At 42.1% G+C, this 16870-nt stretch overlaps 1 protein-coding gene across 1 annotated transcript; it reads right to left on the minus strand.

The window, feature by feature from the left end:
- Positions 1 to 3110: 3110 nt before the first annotated feature.
- LOC105387703 lies at positions 3111 to 9106 on the minus strand. The gene is made up of 3 exons (XM_048631921.1): positions 9089 to 9106; positions 4983 to 8693; positions 3111 to 4568 (listed from the first exon to the last, which is right to left on the minus strand). The coding sequence occupies exons 1-3, from the start codon at positions 9104 to 9106 to the stop codon at positions 3657 to 3659; spliced, it is 4641 nt and encodes a 1546-aa protein (XP_048487878.1). The 3' UTR covers positions 3111 to 3656.
- Between the last annotated feature and the right edge of the window lie 7764 nt (positions 9107 to 16870).

The following is a 16870-nucleotide window of genomic DNA, read 5'->3' on the forward strand; positions in this document are numbered from 1 at the left end:
TAGGTACTAAACGTAGAGAGGTTCTGTAGCTAACCCCAGGTGCCTTTAGCCTTTACCCGGATTTTTAACTTACGAAACCCACCGAAAACAACATTTGATTACATAAACTTGGTTGGTAAAATGTTTCACGATAGTTTTAGCTAGAGGCGCCACTTTGTACTAGACGTGCTGGATCAGATACCAGCTTGGAGGAGTAGGCATAGGAACCAAATTTATCGATAGATGTTTTGTCTGTTCAAAGAGACATGTGGAGACATCTATTGGGCACTATGAGAACTACGATAGTAAATCGCATCAATCACCTTGAAACTGTTCAATATAAGAAATGCAACAAGACTTATAAATGTGGAGGACGCGAAAGAAGTATGTCACCGTGGCACGTGCAGTTCCATAGTCTCTGCCTACCCCCCTGGGAGACAGGGATGTGAGCACTGAGCATAATGTACTTATCATATAGTTTTTATGATCTGAGATAATTATGTATGTCCCTATGTAGGTAGCTAAATTTTCATGTAGGTAGTTATGACAGATTATACCTAATGACCTTACGGTTACGGCACCCTAAAACAGAGCAGGATTTCTCTACATTATGTTAATTTTTCCGAATTGATCCGATATGAATCTGTTTACTTAATTATCACGTACATATGTACATTCGACGTGGGTTATGTAGGCAATCTTCTTATTCTTGTACGGTGTATAGTTCGGAAACCTTTCTTTCAAATATAGGTACCTAAGTACCTATCTGGCCATGTAGCATGGGGAGTTATTAAGACGAGACAAAAGTTCTCCATCGCGGTCGCTCTTGAGACTGCGCGATGTGAGTGAGCGTGATGCAAAACTCTTGTCACGTCTTAACTAAATGCGCCCCCTTCTGAAGTATAAACTATGAATAACTTACCAATCAACCTGTATAGCTTTGAAGGACAAAATTGTTAAGAAGGACCCAGTTTTGTTGTGTGTCGCCCTTTTGGCTATCTATCTATATCTTTTGGAAAATTTTGGTGGGTACGAAGATAACGGCTGGAGGGTCCTGTCATGGACCAATACAAGGCTGTTCTCCATTGCCCGGGAGGGCCACTAGTCCACTACTAAAATCGAACGAACGTGCGAACAAGAGCTGTCATGCAATCGGTAAGTACCAATTTCTGCATTGTCGGTTAGAGCATAACCAGGGAGTAGTGGTTGACTTTTGACACATCTGTCATGAATTTTACATGGAGACTAGCTGTTCCCGCGCGCTTCGCTTCGCCTTAAAAAGTTTTCCCGTGGGAATTCCGGGATAAAAAGTAGCCTATGTTCTTTCCCGGAGTCTAGACCGTATGTATACCAAATTTCATTCAAATCCGTTCAGTAGTTTTGGCGTGAAAGAGTAACAGACAGACAGACAGACACAGTTACTTTCACATTTATAATATTAGTTAGGATGACGTTTAGTTTATAAATCAATCCCTGTCGGTTAGATAACCAACAATGGAGAAATTGGCACAGCCTCATACAACGAGATGGAGTCGTGGATATCGCTGCGTATATTTGTTGTTCCGTAGTTTCGGAGCGCTGCGCGAACCACGGTTCTATCTCGTTGTATTAAGCGTGCCGATTGCATGACTATTCTTGTTCGTTCATTCGTCGATATAGAGAGTTGAAGATGCCGGGTTCGAATCCTGACCGGAGTAGTTATTAGTTTTCGGGTCTTCTGTGGGTGTTGTTTGTGTTATGTGACTGTTAAAGATGGTAAGACTGGGTAAGACCCACTGTCTTTTTAATTCAAAGATGATTCAGCAGCAGAATTCTCATCATTTTGTACGAAGTACTTCCTAGAACCTTGAACTGTAACTTGCTGCATTGTGCTTGTCTAGACTTCAATAACTATTCATTTAACATCATTCAGCTGTAAGTCAACTCATATTTTTGACAGTTTTGCGGTATTTCATACCTCCCAATCAGAGTTTAGTAGGTAAGTATAAAAACGTCTTACACGTGCTAGAAAAATATTATTGATTTTATGCATAGGTAGGTATAATACCTGATTGATTTTGATTACGTTTGTAAATTTTGTACTTAATTAAATCATTAAAATACACATTATAATTTTCATACCTATTTATATTGCTCGCTTGCGAGTAACCTCTGACTTAAACAAATCTATTAATTTTTTTCCTAAAATAACTTAAATGAAATAAATAAAAAACGTATAAATTTAAATAAAATTTCTCTATATATAGACGCCACACAGTTATACATATAGATATCATTTATATGTAATTTCACTTAGTTAAATGCTGACTAATCTCTTAAATCTATTTAGTAAGGTGTCTTACTTTAAAACCATTTTCATAAACGACTGAAAACAAAAAAACACAGTTAAAAACATTTACAAATCCGATTGCATTTCGTACTTAGCTATAGAAAATAATTTATATTTATACTGATAATGTATTAAAAAATTACTGTTATTAGTACTTCCTAGTTTTAAGTCGATTATGAAAATATTCCAGCACGAATAGTAGCCCAGTGGCCGTGCCTCCACCATGAGTTTGCAACAAATACGACATTCATAAAACGAATTTCCAGTATAAAGCTGTATAGTCTACCAACTACTGGACTGACTGAACAGTGTACTGTACACCAAAGGTTCTGTGAAATAAATAGTGAAGTGAAACTTATAATAAACCCAAAATAAGTCTGTACAGTGCCACAAACTTATCTGTTCCGGTGAGAGCGAACTAAATGGATCCATATCTCATTACTTACTAATTAATTGAATATTGATATAGATACCAGTAATTTTTCGGTGTGAACAGACCTATCTAACACAGACTAATCCTGGAATTAAAATAATTACAAAATAGTACGAAAAGTTAACGGATTCGGTAGCGCTTACGTAGTAAACTCATGGTGAGCACATTGAAGATAAAAACATAAAAATAAATAGATAACTCTTATTTAAAAACTTACCCCCTTATTCATAGAAAAGTTACAATACGTTTTAACTAATAAACTGTTTTGTCCCTCTCTGTCAAAGAACAAATTGTTCTTTGTTGGAGAGGGACAAAACAGTGTATTAGTTAAAACGTTTTGTAACTTCTCTATGAATAAGGGGGTCAGTATCTATCTGTCTATACAAAAACAATAAGTTACGTCACATTTAAATGTAGTTAAATTCCTAATTTCATATAAACACTACGCTCTCTTAAAATATACAATTAAATTTGTGCCTCCTTAAAAAATACATAGTTCATCAAGGACTTAAAAACTGGCTATTATGTGCTAAAATCCTGTTATTTTGTTAAGTTCTATTTGTTTCACAAAGCTTTCTGACAGCCCTATCTTAACAATAACGACACACGCACATTTATAAACGGCAAAGCTTAATTCACTGACCCAGAAGGACAGGTAAATAAATATCAGAATTATTTTTGGTATTACTGAAATACGTTATATTTGTATAAAGTATACTCCAACTTGCCTGCCAAGCGTGGACATCACAGAACATACCTCCACTAACCTCCACGCTCGGCAGACTAGATTATCTGGACTATAGTGTGGATTCTAATAAAATGTTGCCAACATCGAAATAAGCTTTGCCAGTTTTGCCACATTAAAAAAAACTTTGCCATGAGCAGTTAAAAATTATTTGTAAATTCTCACGTGCACTATAACCCAGGCAAGCAGGCTTGTTCGAACACACACAGCACTTTGTGGATCAGCTCGTACTGTTCAGAGTTCTGCACCATGCCTCCGCGATTTAGCCGCATATTACACACTATGCCTAGCACATCCACTTTCTGTTCGTTCGTCAACTGTTTGATGCCGTTTAGAATGGCGATTAGGCATCCAGTCCTTCCTATACCCGCTGAACAGTGGATTATAGTTGGAGGCGAAAGACTCTCATTCGAAAAGTCTAAAGGAGCGGAGAAATTAACTTGAACGTCACAAGGGCTCTGCATATCATCGACCGGGGGAAACAAAAACTTTGGATTAGGCTGCGGGCTGTCCGCACACTTGCATAATTCGTCCACCACATCACTTCTTTGGCTGAAATCGTTGTTGGAATCCTTCATTATATCCAGACTGAGGTTCAACAACGCGTTCACGTCTTTAGGACACTTGTGGTCGGCCCAGTTGTGGAACCAGTAGTGGTGCACAATCACACTGTCTGTTTCACTCGCGCACTTCACTTGCCTAATGTAAGTCACTTCGAGTTTGCGTATCGTATACCCAGACTTGGTAATAACCCCGTTGTTTTTAATCCTAAAGCTGTTCTTAGGTTCATCCGTAACAGATTCATCGAAGAAGGTGGTTGTGTCTGTAGGATCGGGGCTTTCGAAGGTGACCTCTTCGTTTAGGTCAAGCGGGAAGTACTTTTCGCACTTCTGCCTGTTGTTCTCTATGAAGTTTGTGAGCATGACGACTTTTTGCACCCCGTAGCAGCAGGCGGCGGGGTCTGGGGGTTTGCTGGCTCGGAAGGCGGCCTGGTTCTGGTACACCATCAGCCAGAAGTCGTAGATTGTGTTCTGGAGGGGTCCCTGGGTCGCGATGTAGCTGTTCTTTGTGTACTCGTGCCCCTGCGGAGAGGTGGGGTGTGCGTTAGTTGGATTAAACTTTTTTGAATAATTATTCAAAAAAAAAATCAAAATCAAAAATATTTATTTAAACACCTATGAATTTAAATGAGTAAGTACAATATTATGAAATATGCTTGGCAAGGTTATTATGAAGCTGCTGAAACAGTTTTCAGTTTTCACTAATACCTATATCAAAAATAACTTTTCGGCAAAAGGTGCCATGCTCAGCATGTGCTGCTTTAATTTGGAGGACGAAAGAGCTACACTAAAATAATACGCTTCTAGGGAGAGGGCTATGTCCATAAGATAACGATTGGGGGCTGATGATGATCATGATGATAGACAGCATAGAAAGAGGGATATTTAGTCAAGTCAAGATATATTAATTAAACATACAAGCTTTATCAAACTCACCTTGATAAAATTGGCATTGATATACGCCTCAGCGGCGGCGCCGTCATCTTTCAGAATGAACCTTGAATGTTCATTCGGCAGGATGGTCTTGTATCTATTCTTGGAGTTGGACCCAGACACTATCGGCTTCTCTTGGAAATTGGTCGGCATATCCCAGAACTCCTGGTGAAGACTCCTTAGTAACTTCTTCTGGTATTCAGAACAAGGAAGGGGGATGGCTGGCTCTGGGATCTCCATTTGAGGGTTGTCTTTCGAGAGGTCTGACTCTTTAACCGTACCGGAGCAGCAGGGCTGCCCGTCCGGTAGACTGTGGCATTTGACTTTAGAGTAGCCGTTTTGGAATACGTCGTTTAAGTCCCGTAACTGCTGTCTGGATAGCACGCTTGAAGCGTTCTGTAGGTGCTGCATGTTGGCCAGATATAGACGGAAGTCTTCTGACGTGGTTTGCGGGGATAAAGGCTTGGTTGTTATGTTGCGAGTGAAGCCTTGTTGGTAGTTCGGATCGGTACTTGAAGCGCCGAAAGCGTAGATGAGCTCATTGTCCTGGTCCCCACACACGTAAGTCAAGTTTTGAGGACAGTTCTCTGGCTCGATATAGGAAGTGGACCACAGGTTGTCGTGGGAGCCGAAGCCCGTGCATTTGCTGTCGTTACTCACAAGTCTCATGCGGCTTTTGTACGATTTGGGGATCAAGTTTTCCGTACTCAAAGACTTCCGGTGTTTCGGTTGCTGAAGTTCTTTCAGGTTACTGTCTATTAGGTTTTCGTCTATCTCTATGTCTCGAGGCTCTTGCGCGCCGCTTATGTTTAAAGTTAGGGATGTGTTGGAGCTTCGTCGTTCTAAGATGCCCTTTTTGGGTTCCGGCGCGGGGTTGTCGATGCTGTGGTTGCTGTTATAGCGGCTCAGGTTGCAGGTGGAACCATTCAGATTGTAGTTAGATATGCTGAGGCCACGATTCACGGATAATTGTGGGTTGGAGTTGTTAATGTTTAGCGTGAGAGATGTATTTGAACTTCTACGCTCGAGTAAACCTTTCTTCATCCCAGGTTTCGCTTCCTTGTTCAAGGAGCTGTTACTAGAATGGCGACTTAGATTATTCGTAGACAGAATATTTAGCGTCAAGCTATTATTCGACCCTCGCCTTTGAAGCAGACAGTTTTTATTCTGCGTCTCTCCGGAGAGGTTTGTGTTTGAGGAGCAAATGACTCTGGTCGTTGGAGTCAAATGCTCTGTATTGACCATCATAGAGGCATTCGAGTCTCGTCTCTCTAACGACAGCTTCTTCTGTCGGTTGTCGGTATTCAGACTGAAGTTGGAGACGCTATTCCTGACCGAGGCCAGGTTGTGGCAAGAGACTCCAGCGCTACTCAACGAGCAATTAGAGCTTTGGAGACTGTGGGTAGAGTACTTCCCATCCAGACTCAGCATGAGGCTTTGGTTGGAGTTCCTCCTGTGCAACTTCTTGCCAAACTTCTCTTCTTCCGCGCTCGGCTCGAAGTCGTCAGACGGCACTCCTTCCGGCAACGTCTTCAGGTTTGTGCTGGAGACGCTCAGATTCTGCTTGTAGTTCAGCAAGTTCGAACCGAGGGTCTGTGTGGAGTCGAGGTGGTAGCCAGTGACGCTGATCTCTGGCTTGTCTGCATCGGCCATGTTCTCGTCGAAGGAGCCCATGGTCCTGGAGCCGCGCGACGTGCCCGGCTGGTACAGCATGAGGCTCGCGTGGTTCTCTCGCAGGAATATGCCACTGTCTTGACCTTTCATGTATAAGCGTCTTTGGTCAGCTGAACACTGCGCGTAGCCCATTTTACTCTGGTTACTTTTCTGCGCTAAGATTCGTTTCAACTGTCTTTTTGGTGTGTTAGGAACGGATATGGAGTTTTGTGGCACATCTAGCGTTTTCTTCTGTGGGAGGGAAAGGTTGACGGACTCTGAAGAGTCCAAAGAGGTTGCTTTAACTTTCAGTGTTGGCGTTTTAACCTTTTTCTCTTCAGCGTCGGTGTATAACTTCTCGAATTCTAGCAATTCTTTCTCGAGGTCGGTGTCGCGTTTCGTCAAATCGATGGTCAAGTTTCGGAGGTTTTTCTTTGCTTTCTTTTCCTTCTTAGATTCTACTTCTGCAGATGTGGTGTCTCCTTCTTCACTAGTCACTGTAATCTCGAATTCTTTCGGTGAAAACCTCGGCATGTCTAAGAACGACTGTGTATCTGAGCTCTGCCTGAGGCACTTCTTTTGTTTCAGGTCTGGCGTTTTCGGGTCTTCTTCAGGAGTCTTCTCTTTTGGTTCTCCTTCGAATTTGAACACGGGTCTCTCTGTCGGGGACTTCGGATACGATCGCTCGATGCTCTCGCAAGAAGCACTCTCTTGTTTATACGCTTCGTTCATCTGATCCTTCATTTGTTTCGCTATAGGCAGCCCTAAGTTCTGCTCTATGATTTTGGCATTATCTGAATCTAGGGATATGGATTTGAGCCTTTGCCGCCTCATCTGTGCTGAGCTCGAATGGCTCGGGGTTAGCAGTTCCGTCTTTTCCGAGTCCTCAATGGAATCCAAACGCACAGAGTCCAGAATAACACAACAGTCGACCACATCCACATCTGCATTGTCTATTTTATCTTTGGTACTTTCAGTTTCGAGATCGCGATTGTTGTTTTCGCTGTTCAGCACGTTCACATCGACGTTTTTATAATTAGTGTCGCAGCTGTTATGCCGCCTGTACTTCCTGACGTCTTTATCTACTGGGGGCGTATACTTCTCCTTCTCAATGGAGTTTCTCCCCAAATACCGCTTCGGTCGCGGCGACAACCTACACGCACTGTCCTCCGTCGCCACATTATCGAACGTGAAATAGTTCTCTTTATTATAACTGTACACTTTCGGACTTTTAGGCTTGTTGTTTAATATCCGCGGCGAGTTGGGTTTGTCCCCGAGGCCGTTGTTTCTGTTCTGGTGGTCGGCGAGCGCGCGGGGGGACGCGGGGGCGCGGGGGGAGGCGGGGGCGCGGGGGGACGCGGGGCGCGGCGTGTCGGGGAAGAACCGCGGCGACCGCACCGAGTCGTAGTACGCGGAGCGCGGGGACGCCGCCGGGAAGAACACCGGAGACACCGTCTCAGGCGGAGTGAAAAAACGAGGGGAACCGCTGTCGCCTAACAAACGCGGGGAGAAGTCAAACTTGCACACGTTGGACTTCTCTTTAGCACTACTACACTCGACTATTTTGGGAGATTGCACCTCCTTGTGTCCGTCCAGCGGGGACTCACTGACGCTGCACATGTTGAGTCTAGTACTGACGGAACGAAACCGCCGTAAGTTGGTCGGCGAACCCGCGTCGGGGTCACCACCGGGGCCGCTCATGGCCGTCACTGCCACGTCGTCAAAACCGAACACGTCACTGTCACTAGATTTAGCACTTAGTGGGAACGGGCTCCGGTCGTCCTTCTCCAAGGACGGGGAGCGCGTGGCGCTGAACTTCTTGGCCCGGGTCTCCTGGTTGAGGTCTGCGCCGAGCGAGGCGGGGGGCGGGGCGAGGGGGCGCACCGGGTGCTGGTAGTCGAAGGGGCGCGGCAGCCAGGGCTCCGGGCGCAGCGGGGGCGGCGCGCCCAGCAGCGGAGCGGCGAGGGGCGCGGGGGCGGGGGGCGGAGCGGGGGCGAGGAGGCGCGCGGGGGCGGGGGCGCGCGCGGGCGGCGGCGGCGCCAGCGAGCGGACTATGTGCACCTGGAAACAATGGATTAGGGTATTAGTTTGAATGATGTTATCCACGCTTGTCTAATATTAGAGATATTGTAACGTATAATTGGCACCTAGAGGCAGCTGTTCTGTGTAAGGTTATATTGTTTACTTGAGGGCTGATTTTTTGAATAGAAGGTTAAAAGTTATAAAACTAATAAGTAATGTTAATTAAGGTTGTAAATTCTGAATATTTGTCTATTAAACATTATCTAACCTTCTATAGAAAAATAGGCGCTGATTGAATGTTGTAATAGTATAAAGTGTAAATACAAGAAAGTGTATACACATATATCACTGACCAATTGAATTCATCATTACTTCACTGTTGATATAAATGTGATGATTCATTAATATTATAATCTTTAATAATAGATACTTACACTTAAAACACACTCCATAATTTAAATTTACGAATGCAACCTGCAGAATCTTCGAAATGAAATGAATCGATTCAAACAAAACTGATACATTTATTGTCCAATCATACACAATCATGTACATTCCGGGTTCGGACCAACTCATCATCTCATTTACACAATGCACTTGAAGATTGCACAATGATAAGCAGTGACGTCACAAAATAATTAATTGCTCTTATTGTTAAAACATCCAGTCATTATTACCTGACAAAAATATAACCAGGAATGTAGTTTACCAGAGGAACCAACAATACCTCACTGCTGGCTTGGCAGAGGTATCCCAAGCGCCACAACACTTTGTATTTGGCCTTCCTTATCTATTATCTAACCACCACTCCAGTCTAAGGTGTGGTTGGTCTATTGAAGTGGGCGTATCCCCTAAAGGACCAGGGTAAAAACCCCCACAAATATAAGAATGTTAAGAGAAATCGTCTAGTCATATGACTGAGAGTTCATGAATCAAGAACCAATGGGGATTGCAACGAGATGTTCATGACTTTTTTTTCTCCTTATTTAGGAGCCTGAAGACACTCGCTCTGACAAAGCGGGTTCCACCAATGCACAATGAAAGAAACTAAAAATATCTTGAGTAAATGGCTTATTAATCTTGATTATTCAGATACAGAAGAAATCCTAAGCTAACAAAATAAATTCCAACTACCTATTATATGCTAAATAAATTCCTACTTAAGCTCCCATGTATATATATATATATATAAATATTGTATGGTATATATCTATATACATATATATATTATCTTATCTTATACATATAAATATTGTATGGTATATATCTATATAATAATATATTTACCTATATATGTGATAATATTATTATTATTTGTAACTTATCTCCAATGTTTAATTAAATTTCACAGTTTTTAGATTAAAATAATTTAAGTTTTCAAAGTTTAAATAATTACCTAAAGTCAAATAGAGATCTCATTTATTTTACCTAATAAGTTGATTACATCCTCACAAGGATAGAATAAAATTATTGTTTTCTTTTTTAAATAAAAATATTTTTCTATAATTAGTTACTTACCTAGAATTTAAAGAATTTTGTTACTTTTATTTTATTTTTACACAACAGTGTACCACCTAGCGCATAACAAATTACTTTGGTTATATCTCCCTACCGAAGTCCACGACACAGGCTTAGCCTAGTGTGGACTTCACTGAAATTCCATGCGAAATACCTAGTGTCATCATTAGTATGGACGACTTATGGACGACTTGTACCTGGCAATGGAAAGAGAGAGCGGCCAAAACCGCATGACGTCGCACTGTCGTGCAGGAGGCAGCCGCTCTCGGTTTGATCTTGCTGATCCTAGGAAATCTACTTTTCGAGATCTATGGCGCTGATTAGGAGCTGATGATTATGATGACGTTACCTGTAGCGGCGGCGGCAGGCGGGCGGGCGGGCGGCGCGCGCGCTTGCGCCGGCGCAGCGCCAGCAGCAGCAGCGCGCACGCCAGCACCGCCGCGCCGCACGCCGCCCACGCCCACATCACCACCGTGTCACATCTGCAACAAACATCATGAGAATAGTTGGTAAGTAGCCCGGGGTTGACATGTGCAAGGGGTTCCCCCTAGTGACATCTAGACTGTAGCTTGTCAGTAGTGATGGGTGTATGTAAGTTTCACAGAAAAACTGCTTTTCCGTAAGCTGACGCCCTGGACAAACACAGAAGCTTTCTATAGAAAGAAAAAAAAATGATATTTTTATCACAAAATTCCCACAGAAAACCATTAGTGTGAAGCAAAGCTCAAGGGAAAGGCTAGAATTAATTAAATTCAACTGCCTTAGCTGACAAACTATGCATCTTTATAGTAGTCACTATCACTAATATAAATAAAACTTAACTGTTGCCTGGTTAAGGTATCCTATCAATTTAGTTGAAAGAGGAAGGCAGAGGACAAAGAATTGTGGAGTGCCTTCGGAGAGTCTACGTCCAGAAGCGGAAATTAGATGGCGGACGATGATGACTTCAGATTCTCTGAAACAGATTTTCTACAATTCTCATATTTTACTAAACTTAGCTGTTGTTTTGAAGATATGCTTCTCCTTGGAGAGAAATGCATGAAATTATTTCCAGTAATTGTGTGCATCAGTAACAATACATTATAACACCTAAATATAACTTTTGAACCTTGAGTCGTTAGGAAGAAGGAAGTTGATATAATAACAAGGTTAGTCTTTTGTTGCCTTGTACTGTGCACTTTGTTTGTTTGTTTATATTGTTATCTTCTGTACGAAAATGAGATTCAGAGGTGACCATATCCATATTTGGTTTCATAAATTATTTGCATATTGTCACTGAGTAGCAGAAAGGAACTTTACGATAGTGTCAACCTTAAATATATTGCTGCCTGCTTTGATAGTATAATATGGACGGAAAGACACAGGCATAGATTTAATGCCGACATTAGCTTAAAGTTCCTTTCTGCAACTCCTCAATCTTCATTTTGAACTCAATGCAGTACATAAATACCTAATATAAATTAAATGTTCAGTTTCCAAGGGATTTAGAGGAAGCCAAAGTCATTGGATATGTTGTGTTGTGAGTAGCTGATCCTCTTAGCATGTTGGTGACAAACATTAGAGCTAGTATAAGATTTGTCACTGTGGTGAAAGCTTAGATTATATAGATACAAACAAGATGGAATGTCATACACAAAAACTTGTTAACTCAAACTGTTTTAAGTAAAACCAAATGACAACCATTGCACCAATGAATAAGGTCACAAATCCTAAAACCAAACTAATTCCAAATAAGAGCTCAGTGGTAGAAGAGGGATGTTATTTACCAAACATTTCTTTAGCACTCAATCTTGTAGGGATAAAGTCCTCCAAGTATAAAAAGTACAGTTCATAAAATTGACAGAACATATTAAACTTGTTTGCTTTTATATTCTTGAATATTCATTCATGTACTTGGGACTGTTTTTCATTCATAACATTAAATCTTGGCATCGGTTCCATATTGGCAGCGTTCAGTTTTGGACTTCATGTCCTTAGGATAAGGTGTTTATTTCGTAATATGTTTCATCATGTTTGTGATATTTTGTTAACATGAGATGTAAACAAGGTGTTGTGTTGTAAAATTATTTTTTATGTAACTATTTTTTTCACTATGAAATCCCAATATTACATTGGTATTGGTACACACTTCAAGATTTAGTCTAGGTGAATGAAAACTAAATGAGTTCAATATTGTTAGTTTTTCAGCAATTTGTTGTTTGCAAACATTTAAGACAAATGTTTCATTTATTTATTTAAATTTTATTACTGATCATATTCAACCTTTTATGCAGGCATACTCCAGACTTAATTTTCCAAATGGCCAGTAGTAAATCAGATTTTCTGAGATCCATGACCCGCAGTGGTGATGAAGGTTATTGTGCTGTAATGCTTAAGTTATGAATGTAGTTTCAGGTTTAAGAACTAGAAAAGCTATAGCTTGTGTAAAAATAAATAAAACAATAACACTGTTTAATTACCCATATGACCATTAGATTTATTAATCACACATTACAGTATGTAAATAGTAGATAATGCACTCTGTTTGAACATTGAATGGGTGCATTCAGAAAGTTAATCCTGATATGATAAACCAACTTTAATCAATTTTCATCAGGCAGAAACCAGCTCATTGTCAATAAGGACTATATTCGCACACTTACTTGTCAATGTAATCTATTTAGGGGAGCTGACATGCACACCAAGTTATTACCAAATGAAGAAAGCCTTCTCTATAAGACAGACACATATAAGTTTCACCGATAACAGTGCAATGTTAAGATTATCTATAGAGTTCTAGTGTAAATGGTATTTAAAATCTTACGGCGAAATATAATTTGTTATTGAGGCCCAAATCATGGTCGTGCGAAGATCGCAATGTCACATGAAAACAAAGCGAATTTCAGAGCGAATCCGAGCATTATTCATCAGTGACGCATGGGGATACTTCATTGCACAATCATACATGATTAAGGTGAATCTTGGGACACAAATAAGCCGAAAATAAGTACTTACCGTGCATTAGATCCAACATAACATGAGCGGGTATATTACTCCACCAAGCATTAAGGTGTAGGTTCCCGTCGCACCGTATTACTATTTCACAAGCACTTGGTCACTGCACAAGCACTGAAAATTCGATTAATCGTTGTATTTCATGAAAAATAACACGTTTTTATCGTACGCAAATCGCCTCGAAGTTTTGACGTTACGAGAGTCGGCCATTTTTCTGTCCAAGTCGAAAAACAAAAGCGGTGTTGCAAGCTTAGAAAACTAAAAAACCACTAAAAAAAATACCATCAAATGAGTAAAAAAAATGTTTCACCCTCAGAGCGCGGACGTCTTTTTTTCATGTAGGTTTAGATTTGAAATCTACAACCATGCTTATTCACTTATTGATGGTATAGGAAATAATTAGGTAGTTACCTATTTTATAATTTAAGCAACTTATCACTTAGCAGTTACTAACAGCTTCAAACATTCAATTTTTCGCTGATAAAGTGCCACTGTGCCACTCACATAAATTTTACTGTTATAGTTTTTTTTATTTACCCAAAAAAACACTGAACACGTCGGTTCCCAAGATAACGGTAAAAACACTTCCTGTTGCTTGCTAGACCGGGCTGTGGGCGGATTCATTCAAGACCTCTACAGCACATGCGCGCTGCAGCTCCAGTCAAAATAGGCCACTGGGGCATCGACTGGGCCCCGCTACCCTCCTCGACCACGGCTGAAGCAGGAACCACGCTGAAAGCCTATAGAAGCGGAACTGAAATTACGAAACGCCAGTGGCGCCCCCACGTGAAAGCAGCCTTTACACTCCACCCTACATTGCTAACTACGCATATACAATCCGTATTCATTCGGCTTACTATCTAGGACACAATCGTTATAGTATGTGAATGCAGTCTGTTGTATTTGACTACACCCCTCTTATATTTTTATGATGATGACTCTTATTAACGATGTTAGATGATGCAGCGTCGGTATCACATATTTGTATTTACCAAATACAGCTGCCGCGACCTAAATACAATTATGTATAGGTACTGAAGTATTATTAGACAGGTATTATGGTTGATCACTCATTCATTTCATCGCGTTGGTTAATTATTAAGTTGATTCATAAAGGCGAGCTTTCCACAGGTGTCATTTAAGTTGAATGAGGGCTTGTCCCCGCGATGTTTAGGTAATACATAAGTCGCGTTTGCTTAGTTTTGGATGGAAGATGCCGAAGCCGGTATGTAGGTCGGTCAAGTAAATACATAATAGATGGCTGTGCCTAGGTAAGTACTCACCCAATTTTACGAGTCTTTTGCAATTCTCACCCTGTCACCCACTGAATTCATAAAAAGAAGATGGCTCAACGGCATCTATTTTTAATTTATGAATTCAACTTCACCACCATTCACCTGTAACGAGCCGTTACCAAACCGTCCACCGCACCTACCCACATACCGAGGACACAAGAGCGCCCGCGAGTCGAGGTGGGGCACCACACAGGCGACTCCGGAGAATACAAGGGGCGCGGGGCGATCCGCCTATAAATAGCCGCCGGACCGCCGCGCAGGCACCATTCGTCACCTCCTGCTCCGACGAGTGATCAGTCCGTTCCCGAGATCCTTCCCCGCACCTATATCTATTCAAGTATCTATCCACGCACACTATTCTCACTACACCGTCCTCCCTACGCTGTGGGTCGCCTACTAGCGGATCGAGGTTCCCCGGAATACACGGACGCCTGGGTCGCCTAGTTTAAAGCGGCCGTGTACCGAACTATACAATCACTGAACACACACCGGCCCTCAGCCACACGTTCTATCAACACAAGTACACTCCACAAACCCTGGAACAAATCCACACGTACCACCGGTATTCGCCCGACCTCCTGTAACCTGTGTTCCTTCCCTTTATTAAGATAGAAACATCCGCGTAGGCCCCTTCAGGGCCCGACCAATATAAATATCAATAACCGTGATAAGTATTTGTGCATTTGTGTAGTGTGGTAATATTAAGTACATAAGCTGTAAGTACCCTAGATATATAAGTTAACCTGGTTGTAAATAAAGCGGGTCCAGTGCCGCCTGAATTGTGTTACACTAATTAATCGGTATTATTAATTCTCACCCCGTACACCTACCGAGGTTATTTCCCTCCAGGGGCCTCAGGATCAAGATCAGGATAGCTAGGACCGCTTCACGGTCATTGTAGATCCCCCAGGCGACCAGGCACTCCTTCAGAGGCCGGCGCCAAGCTGAGCTAGTCTAAGACCGCTTCCCGGTACGTATTAATTGAGAGTTATTAGGTAGGTACCAGCCCTAAGCACTAGGGACGTTAGTCACAAGGGTAAGTATCACAGTACAATATAGCACCCAACCCCTACTCTCGGGGAAGGCCAGGCAGGTCGATTCGCCCAGGGGTCGCTCCCCGGTGATCCAGACCAGCCCCTGCTGAGCTGCTACATTACATTTGGCGCCCAACGTAAAATCCACCAATTCTCATCAATATTTAATATTATTTAGCCCCCCGTAATAACTTGTAAATCATTAGAAATAACCGACCGACCGACTAACCGTTCAACTTAACTATCTACCCGTAATTGTTCTAAAAATAGACCGACAACCGACCGACCGACCCCGTTTAACAAAAATTACAATTCAAAAGTAAAGAGCACGTAAATTTTTGTTGGTCATTTTTATTTAAATTTCCGTAACCGATTACAAACTGGCCCCGTTTTATAGTAGGTAAATATACAGCATCAGATGCCAACTTCTTGGATTTATAACCTTAGTAAAGAGGAATTAATAAGGGAAAGTAGGGAGAGGAAACTACCGTCCGTAAATTTAACCGTAGACAAGCTGAGGAAGCAGCTGTCCGACCACATCAGACAAGAAGAGGAGGAGACCTTCGAGATGACATCCGAAGACCAGACCAGAACCGCGAGCCAGCTGAACCTGTCATCCATCGTGAGGGAATGGAATATTTCGTTCGACACCGCATGCGACCCGGTTGAGTTCATCGAGCGTTTGGATGAACTGACGTCATCAGGCGACGTCCCGCAGGACCGATTACTCCAGGTACTACCTAAAGTACTAAGAGGTAAACCGCTATTATGGTACAGAAATAACTCAGACAGCTGGGAAAAGTGGGAAGACTTCCTGAAAGACTTCAAACTATTCTTCTACCCGGCGGGATACGAGAAAAACCTGCTCGAGATGATCATCGCACGAAAACAACACCACCGTGAGTCTTTCGTCAACTACCTGACCGACATACAAACCCTGATGAGAAGGTACGGAAAAATGACCAAAACAGAAAAAGAAGAAAGAGTATACGAAAACATGAATGCCAACTACAAGTACTACATCAAGAAGCAAGACTTCACCAGCCTCGGGGAATTAATAAAACAGGCAGCCGAGTACGAGCAGATCACAGAAGAATCCTCATCTCAACAGTGGAATCACCGACCAGACCGACACCGCCAGACACCGAAAAGTCAACCAGAAACATCACCAGAACCGCGTAAAATACACGAAAAATACAACAAGACCACGTGCTGTTGGAACTGCGGCAGAGCAGGCCACTCACACAAAGAATGCCGGAGCAGGCAAGTACTGTTCTGTAGCCAATGCGGAGTCCTCGGGAGACTAACGCGCAACTGCTGCAGAAGAGAAACCAAGTTCGGAGACACGAACATAACCGCCGAAGAAATCCGACCG

This window comes from Plutella xylostella, chromosome 30 (assembly GCF_932276165.1).
Source record: "Plutella xylostella chromosome 30, ilPluXylo3.1, whole genome shotgun sequence".
NCBI classification, from domain to species: Eukaryota; Metazoa; Arthropoda; class Insecta; order Lepidoptera; family Plutellidae; genus Plutella; species Plutella xylostella.

Coding starts and splice junctions, on each gene's coding strand:
- LOC105387703 (XM_048631921.1), bottom strand. Junction 4,569..4,982: donor TCAATGCCAATTTTATCAAG/GTGAGTTTGATA, acceptor ACCTCTCCGCAG/GGGCACGAGTACACAAAGAA.